Here is a 9,684-nt window from a genome sequence, read left to right as displayed (position 1 = left end):
TGCTGTTCAATCATCTTCTGATGGTTGTGTCCACACAATTGGAACTGTTAAATCTTGAAGGTTGAAATGCACAACAATTCCTATTAGATCATCCGAGAGTAGAGGATCTATGCCAAATGGTCTGACAACATCCATGAAGAGAGTTGTTAAGCAGTTTACAGCTCCAAAAGTTTCAAGGCATTATCCATCAGAAGTGGTAAGCAATCTATCAAATAAATCTTAATGGTATTAGTTCGCATTCCTGCATATCTGTACATACATTATGGGTTTAGTTGCTTATTCTGGATTTTGGTGAGATTTATTGCATGTGTATTTTATTTGTTCAGATGCTTTTTCCCATATGATCTCTTCATCAGACTTTACAACTGTGACAAAGTGGAACTGCGCCCTTGTGGTCTTACTAACTGTGGCAACAGGTAAAGGATTTTGCTGCCGTACAAAACTTTTTTTTAGAATGAACGTGTGTGTGCTGATGCGGATTAGCTTTAGTCTTCTAATGTTCTTATCACTGTCTATGTTCCATTTAGATTGAAACTAATCTAATCTAGTCACCAATACTTCTGGTTTTAATGACCAACTAATTAGGCAGATAATGTTTGTTGTCTAATAAATGTAATTTATTTATTTTATTGGTACATTCTTCCTTGTCTTCTACCCTCATGTTTTGTTTAACTTGGTTAAACCCTAAAGCTTGTGTGCCATCAATTTTCATTCAAATTATTATACTGTTCTTCTGCATATAGCAAGATTCTTGCATATCAGAAACTGGTATCCACAAGAAGATGGAGTCATTTTCTCAATATATTTAAAAAGATCTAACAAATTCCCTTAGAATGACAATGTGAAAGTACCTTGTCATGCACTATGGATGGCTGTAGGGTCATACATTTCCTTGTTTAAATCATTTTACCTTAGTACCTTCATCTCTTGTCCAAAGCTGGACATAAGCGGCATGACCAATTCTTCAATGATGTGGTCAATAATGCATTATCTAGGATTCTATTCATTGCTTTTAATTTTAATTTATAAGCCATGACATTGCGATATGATTGGCTCAAGATAAATGCTGTGGTCTGTTTATAAGGCCCTATTTATATCAAAAATATGATCAATGTAGTTTATTTTCTTAGATGTTTGTTCATATTTACTGCAGCTGTTATGCAAATGCTGTGCTCCAGTGCTTGGCATTTACGCGGCCCCTTGCTGCATATCTTCTTGAAGGACTTCATTCAAAAACATGTATATTTTTTTTCACCTGATTTATTCTTTGATATTCTATTTTTAGTTTTTAATATTAAAATGGCTAATCTTTCATTTTATTTAATTTGTTCTTAGGTCCAAAGACAGAGTGGTGCTTTGTCTGTGAACTTGAAAGACTATTGATGATGGCAAAGCAAGGAAAATCTCCTTTGTCCCCTGCTGGAATTCTTTCTCATTTAAGCAACATTGGTAGTAATTTTGGTCATGGAAGAGAAGAAGATGCCCATGAATTTTTAAGGTGAAGTGCTATTGTTTTTTAATTGAAAAACTTTGTTTCATATCATATGATATAAATATCAAACTTAATAATAATTATTTGACATGATACATGACTTGAATGTTATATGAATATGGGCAGTATAGAATTCTCTATTTGATAAATGTTTAATAGATACATAGGAAAAATAATTTGTGGAGTAATCAATGACAGATTATTTAATTAGTTATTGCCAACCTCTAGTTGTCTCTTTCCTATTTTAAGATCATGCTATAAAGGGGTTAAAGGGACCTAGAAGGGGTTTAAGGCTCTGCTTTTTCCACTCGAGTGAGATGACTAGTTGTCTGCAATCTAGAAATGGCAGGCGGGATTTGGGTGGCAAAGATGTCAAACATGTAACATTGCTTACAGAAATATAATACTGTTACCCAGCAGGCTGGCCGATGTGAATGCAAAACAGAGTGAAAAACCATTGAGGAAGGTGATTATATCTAGATTTATAGGCGGAGACTGAATTAGGAAGGTAACCATTTTTTTTTCATTCTGGAGAGGTGATTTTGAGGATTTTTAGCAATTTGGCATGTGCCTAGGTTTACCTTCAGAGAAGTGCCAATAAAGTTTGGCAATACAAATGGAATGCCTTTACCATGTTAATGCCGATAAAGTTTGACCACCTGCTACATTACATTGGTAGAGGGATGTATCAATGAGGATACCTGATGGAGTTAAGGAAATGCAGTGGTTTGGTGCCTAAATTAATCTAATATCTCGAGGGATTTGGAGTTTCATGGAATGCTCGGTCATGCTTGATCATGGAATGTTTAATCTGTGATGAACAAATGATACTAGAGCCATAGAAGTATCTTTGCTCACATTGTCTTGAAAATGGTGTTCTATTGAGACTACAGTATTTATTGATGTTGAGATTGTCCCCTGTGAAACTTAAAATCTGATCCCCTTATCCTGGGCAATCTTTAGAAATGGGTTGAGAGATACTAGTATAACCGTATGAATTGAGGCTCAAGTATTTACTACTGATGGGATATTCTCTTGTAAAATCCAAAACTTGATGGTCTTATCTAGGACAGTCTTTAGAAATGGGTTGAGAGATAATAGTATGTAACTGTACCCATAACCGTCAAAGCCTTGTCCCAACTAGTTGAGGTCGTCTTTATGAGTTCTCATTTGTGAAGCTTTGTAATTCAGGGTTTTCCTGATATAATTTCTAACTTTTACATATCCTTTCTCACGACTGCTATCTGTGTTACCTTTGATATTTCCCTTCCTTTTCGACATTGTTCGTTAAAGTGCCCTGCTTACTGAGATCTGTTATTGCCCTATGTGCCCCTGCCATGTGATTTATGTAATGATGGAAGATATTTCTCCCTTCTTTTAAAAGTTTTGATGGTAGTTTTTCATTCCATTTAGATTTTTTTAATTGTATTTCATTGATCCTTTATTCTATTACTAACATATTTCTATCTTTGACATTTCTACTTTCTTTTCACCTTATTATACAATTTTTCCTTAGTCAAGGAATATTTTGTGGCTGTCTATGGTTTGATCTAAGCAGATATCTCAGCGGAGAGGTCAGTTTTGTATCAATACATGCACTCACTGATTCGATATAATTGATATCTTGATCCATATATATCAGCCAATATAATTTGATATAACCCAAAACATCAGTCTATGTGGTATTAACATATTGGCTGAGATTTCCTAACCCATTTTAAATTAATTCCTCAATTACTACTTATACAAATTGATATCTTCAAATTGTAATTAAGCCCAAATTTGTTCTATTGCTGAGATTTTATCTTCTATATCCCTGAAATATTTGGCCGAGATCTTTGAAGATCTTAAACCTTCGTTTTTAAGCCCTAGTTTTCATATTGAACAAGAAAATCCTGGATCTTGGTCTCAGCCACGGTGATGGCCAAGATCTTCCAATTTTAAAAATTTTATCTGTGCCTTGAATGAGTTTGTGGCTTTCTTTCCCGTTCCATTTGTTTGATCTTTGATGAGGCACCACTTTTTAATTATGCTTTGGCCTCTGATGGCTCAATACAACTTTCAAAACACATACTAACAGCAAAGGAATCCCGGCAGGTGGTATCTTTCTATTTGTTGAAGGCTTGCTGATACCAATGTTCTCCATGTGTCTGCCTTTGTCAAGGATTTCTGAGATGAGAAATATCTACCAAATTGGAAATTCTTAAATGATTTTTAAAATTAAATTTGACTCTATTGCTGAGACCAGCTCTACATAATAGGATCAACAAAAATGATGTTCTGAATATGTGTAACAGTTAGAGACCCACCCATTACAAGGAGTTTCTATTTTTTTCCATCAAAACAACAGAAAGTTCAACCGCCCCAAAAAAGGGTTTTTTATATGAATACCCTTCTAAATATTGAATTGTGTATAAATACCCTCCCAAAATTGATATTTGTATGTATACCTTCGTAAAACACTTGTTTTGCTTTTCTATCTTTTTTTTATTCTTGTTTTTGCATATGAACCCACACCATCTAACGCTATTAAAAATTAACGGTTTCAAATTAAAATGACCAAAATACTCTTAATGGGTAGTGTACAAAACGAAACATTTATAAGACGCTTGCGATGGGGACAAAAAAGTAACTTCAAAATTTTATTTTATTTTAATTAAAATAAATATGGTTTTTATTAACAGTGTTAGAAGAACCATTATATTAGGGGCATTTATACAAAAATAATGTTTTATGAGGATACATAAATAAATATAAATTTTAAAAGGGTATTCACGCAAATTTGAATTTTTAGAAGAGTATTCATCGAAAAAAACCCCAAAAAAGAAGGGGAAAATGGGGAAAAAAACACATTGGTGCTGTAAATCATACAAAGACTGTGTGTTTTGGTTGCCCGCTCCGCATGATTACTTTCCATGTATTCAATTTATTTGGTTGGGAAGATGGACTTAATGCAATGCTGAGATATGATTTGTTTTCCTTGTCGGTGTTATCAAAGGCATTCAGGAGCATAAGTTTAGTGATATGTTTTGGCAGGTATGCTATTGAAGCAATGCAATCTGCATGCCTCAAGGAAGCTGGGACAAATGTAACTGGCCCATTAGTTGAAGAGACAACACTTATACAACTAATTTTTGGTGGTTACCTGCGGTCAAAGGTAATGTTATCCTAGATTTTCTTATTTTATTTTTGTTATGGTTCATTTATGAATACCATATAAGAAATCTGTTGCTAGTGAGACAACTCGTGAAATGATAATGACTGGTAAATGCAGATAAGGTGCATGAGATGTCAAGGAAAATCTGAGCGTTGTGAACGAATGATGGATCTTACTGTCGAAATAAATGGGGACATTGGTACCCTTGAAGAAGCACTTTCTCGTTTTACAGCTACTGAGATTTTGGATGGAGAGAACAAGTACCAGTGTGACAGGTGCATTGGTTTTTATTCCTAAGAGATCTCCACTTAGATTATCTTTTACTTTTTTGTTCATTAGTTTGGATGTGTCATATGTTTCACCAACCTCAGTAGTGTCCTATAGGGTTTGGAACTGTAGCTTCCTCCGTCTGATCTTATGTTCTCATTTTGCCTGGCTACACATTTAGTTTCTGTGTTGAACACAAGCTGATCTTTTGGTATCTGATATCTCATAGCTACCAACTTTCTTTTTTGGCTCATTACTTAAAAATGACCTGATTCATATAGAGCATTACTGAATTTGTTCCATTATGGTGAATAATGTATCTCATGTCTGCAGCTTTTAACACTGTTATAGTGACGTCTGAAGGTATTTATATTGATTAAACAGGGACTTTTGTGCTTTATTTGTGATTGGCTGCTTCTTTCATGTTCTCAATAGACCTTTATATACAACTCCTTGATGTGTGTTTTTAGCATGCTCTTCATGGTGATGATCTGCTATGATAACATTTTCTCTCCCTAAGTTTTGTGATCTTTATTTACAATCTTTTACCATATTGCACGTGTTCTTTGGCAGGTGTAAATCATATGAGCGAGCAAAAAAGAAATTGACGATATTGGAGGCTCCTAACATCCTTACTATTGCATTGAAACGTTTTCAGGTAATTATTAAAAAGCTCAATTATGTATGTATCAAATTAACCTTGCAGCTGGTTATAGGTTATCTTTGTTGTATTTTCTGAATGAGTTAAATTGGAACACAACTTTGTCAATAACAACTAATTCAATTTTTGGTCCATTCCTTCCTATGTTATACAGTCTGGTAAATTTGGCAAGCTCAACAAATCTATCCGGTTCCCTGAGTACCTGGATTTAGCTCGTTATATGAGTGGAACAGATGACAAGTCCCTGTTTATAGGCTCTATGCGGTGGTTGTTCATCTGGATATCATGAATGCTTCTTTTCTGGTCCACTATGTGTGTTATGTGAGGGCTACGCAGGGCAAGTGGTACAAGACTGATGACAGCACGTATGCTACGTATTCTAAAATTTTCTTTCTGAGAAATCTAGTGCCACAGTTATTCTGTTATGGTGTAGAGATTGCATATGATTTGTTATTTATAGGTGGAGCTACTTCGGCCAAACTTTGCATTCATTAGTTTTGGTCGTCAGTTTTATGTCTTTTTCTTTCTAGTTTATTTCATTAAATATTTTACCTAAAATGATAAAATCGGTAAATTACAGTTAATGATTTTTACCTAACTGGAATTGTTCCATCAATAAAGAGTTTATCTCTCGCCATTGCGCAAGGCTATTCACAATTGATGTCCATTGATGTAGTATGAAACAGGTTCATTTACTGCTGTGATATTTCTATTGCAGTTATATTTATAATCTGGGAACCTTTGTTGACTTAAAGAAAAAGAAAAGATAAGGAACAAGCCACGTGATTGAATTATATGATTGTTTGCTCATTACATACACAAACAAGAAGGTGCCTGAATATCTATTTATGTTATGTTTAGGTGAAACCTGTGGAGCTTGAAAGAGTCTTGTCAAAAGGCGCATACATGCTTCTTTATGCGAGGTAAAGTACATCTGAGGAGAGCCACTCTCTAATCATTTGGGTTTCTCTATTCTAACATTACCAAATTCACTCCTTAATCAGGTGCTCACCTCGTGCTCCAAGTTCAATAAGGAAAGCACTGTCCCATGAGCAACTACAGAAAAAAAAGATCAAGGAAATGAAGATCAAACCCAATTCCATGTACTTACAACGCAGTTCGTCAATTGCACATCGGAGGAGCCTGTTTCACTCACAGCGGTCCATGGATGATGCTGCCAATTTTCAACCATATGATCTGTTTGATGAAAGAATCCGTCCTCCCAAAATAGATTCGTCCAGCGACAGTTCTTCCCTTTTCAGCTGCTCGTCTGAGGGGTCTGGTAGCACTGAGAGCACAAGGGACTCGATCAGTACTGATGAGTACTCTGAATACTTATTTGGAGAGTCTGACCGGATTGGTTGGAACAGTCCTTTAAGATCTTCCGAGGACTCGGATGGCTTCAATTACTCTCCTTCAAGTACCCTGAGAAGCAGCGATTCCACATCGACTCTCAGTTCTTCAGGATGGGAGGCAAACCGGGTGGAGGTTGTGAGGATTGAGGATAGGAAGCGTCAGGACAGCAGAGAAGGGTTTTTGGAGGGCAACATGAGCCCTTCCTTTTTGTACCCTGACTCGGTTAAGCAGTGTACAAAGTTGACAGCAGAACTTAGGACTACAGGGACTGACCGGGTTAACCCTAATGAGGTGAAGCCCAATGTGTTATTTAGAAAGTCTAAGGAAAGAGCAGCCCAGACATTTTATTGATGGTTTGGGTTTACAGAAATAAGGTAGCTGTAATATTATTCGTTCTGGTTCGAAGAAATGAAAAGAATGATAGGTTTTTCTTTACCATTGTGTTCTTATTTTTATGTAGCCTTCTTAATATAGGGTATAGACAATAACCTTCAAAGATGTCTTCAGATGTTGTACCAAAATCCACATAACGTCCCTATTGCTCTTGCCATCGACAGCTTTCGGTCTATGCCAGTCCAGTCTGACCCAGCCCATCTGGATTCCTATTGCCCATGACTTGAGAGAGAGAATATGAAGCATCTCTCTCACATGGAGCAGTTCATGAGCACATATATCTTGTGTTTGGCTTTGATTGGGTCATGAGAGGATGGATGAAGTTGGAAGAATGGATAATTTTTATCGTCTGTTGGTTTAAAAAATTTAAGAACAGTGGGAAATTTTTATCGACCGATCTACTAATTTGTATCCTCCAAATTAAGGATAAATGGAACATGTAAGGATGAGTTTTTACTTTGACAAATTTTCTCATTATTATTATTATTATTATATTATTATTATTTTGACAAAGTTCTAATTTTTTTTTTTTTTTGTCTTTTAGGTGACAAGAGGCTTATGCCCTATCTTTTTATTTACCTATACTAGTAACTCTATACTATTAATCTTATTACTAATTATTTTTTAATTTTAAAATACAGTTTTTATAATTATAAGGGATAAGTAGAATGGTCTTTCTATTTTTCGATTTATATTCATTATTTTTAGTTAAGTATTATATACAATTAACTAACTTTTTAAATTAAATTATAAATTAATAGTTATTTATATAATTAATATATAAATAAATAAATTTATATATAATTAATGTATAAAATTATTTAATTAATTAAACTAAATTAATATTTATATATTTTTTATGTAATTATAATTATAAAGATTATAAGTTATATGTGCCCCTATAATATTTTTTATCAAAGAAATATTTAATAAAAATGTTATTCAAATATTATCCATCTTTCGTCTCATTCCTATAAACAAATAAGGAAGGAATCTTTTTCCATCCTGTCTCTTATCCATTCTTTCTCCCTATTAACATTCCTCCAATCCATCTTGCATACTAAATAGAGTTGGGCTCTGTTGGAATCATCCAGTGCCCCAATCCTCATAGATTTTTTTTTCCCGATCATTCTCTTGCTATCTTCTCTCTCCCTTCTGGTACTCTCTTTTCCTCTCGATGCTATCGGATCTGGTGGATCGTTCCTAGAGCTGTCAACGGGCCGAGCTGCTCGAGCTTGGCTCGGGCCCGGCTCGGTAAAAACTCGGCTTGAGCTCGGCTCGTTAGTCAAACGAGCTCGAGCCCGAGCCCAAAATGAGGTCCGTTTAAAACCGAGTCTGAGCCCGAGCTCAAGCACGAGCAGCTCACGAACCCAATGAGAGCTCAGTTCAATTAACAATTTAATTAGGTTCCAATTAAACTTGTACTCAACCCAATTAAATTTATTAGGCTTAATCAATTTAAATTCCAATCTGATTGAACCAGTTAGATTTAGATCATACCTAACCCGAACTAACCCAAATCCATTTAATTTCTTTAAAACAAATTGGATCGGTTCGGGTTCAGACTCAACCCGTTACCCGAACCAACCCTTTAACCATTCCTCCTCTTTCTTTTCCTTTCTTTTTTTCCTTTCTTCTCGTTTCTCCCAAATCTTCCCAACCCCACCTCCGGCTCCACCCCCACCTCTACGGGCCACGGCTTCGTTCTCCTCGCCCCAAGCCCCAAGCTGATGCCCCCCTCCCCAACATCCCCTCCGACGACCGGAGGACGACGACGCCGCCGCCACCGTACACTCGATCCCAGCCTCCGAGAAGCTCGCCGCCTCTGCCAAGAAGTTCCGCATCATCTCGGCCGGGCACCCTTCCTACGCCTCTTTTCCTTTCTCCGCCCCCGATGCCGCCACCTCCGGCGGGGAAGGTACCAAGCGCCGCCGCCCCCAACCCCCGAGCCCCATCCGGGCAGTTCCCGCGCCGAGGCTCCCCCTACACCTTAGATTTCAGTCTCTCCCCCGTGGCCGAGCCTGCGGCGCCCGCGGCCGTGCCCACGGCCGACGCCTGTGCCGGCGATGCTCGCGGTTGTCCCCTTCTTTCTTCTCTTCTTCTTTTTTTCTTTCTTTCTTTCCTTTCGTTCTTCTCACCTCCGACGAACTCCTCTGACGAACCGACGATGCCTGACAGGGATGGGGATGGGGATGGGGATGGGCGGGCTCGAGCTCGGGCTGGGGCAAACGAGCCTTACGAGCTCAAGCCCGAGTCGGGCTGTGCCAAGCGAGCCCGAGCCTAAAATTTTATGAAACGAGCTGAGCCGAGCCTGCAGAGGCTCGGGCTCGGCTCGGCTCGTTAACAACCCTAATCGTT

At 37.3% G+C, this 9,684-nt stretch overlaps 1 protein-coding gene across 1 annotated transcript; it reads left to right on the top strand.

The window, feature by feature from the left end:
• The first annotated feature begins 77 nt into the window (after nucleotides 1-77).
• LOC120107561 (ubiquitin carboxyl-terminal hydrolase 16-like) lies at nucleotides 78-7,289 on the top strand. Its single transcript, XM_039120889.1, is given in 12 exon segments — nucleotides 78-198; nucleotides 330-416; nucleotides 1,154-1,239; nucleotides 1,336-1,498; nucleotides 4,529-4,649; nucleotides 4,767-4,924; nucleotides 5,490-5,574; nucleotides 5,732-5,816; nucleotides 5,819-5,942; nucleotides 6,296-6,320; nucleotides 6,439-6,500; nucleotides 6,582-7,289. Coding segments are annotated over 12 exon segments (1,788 nt in total). The 5' UTR covers nucleotides 78-109; the 3' UTR covers nucleotides 7,285-7,289.
• Nucleotides 7,290-9,684: the final 2,395 nt, after the last annotated feature.

Source organism: Phoenix dactylifera, unplaced genomic scaffold, assembly GCF_009389715.1.
Source record: "Phoenix dactylifera cultivar Barhee BC4 unplaced genomic scaffold, palm_55x_up_171113_PBpolish2nd_filt_p 000901F, whole genome shotgun sequence".
Classification (NCBI taxonomy): domain Eukaryota; kingdom Viridiplantae; phylum Streptophyta; class Magnoliopsida; order Arecales; family Arecaceae; genus Phoenix; species Phoenix dactylifera.
This window is presented reverse-complemented; position numbering and strand designations above follow the sequence as displayed.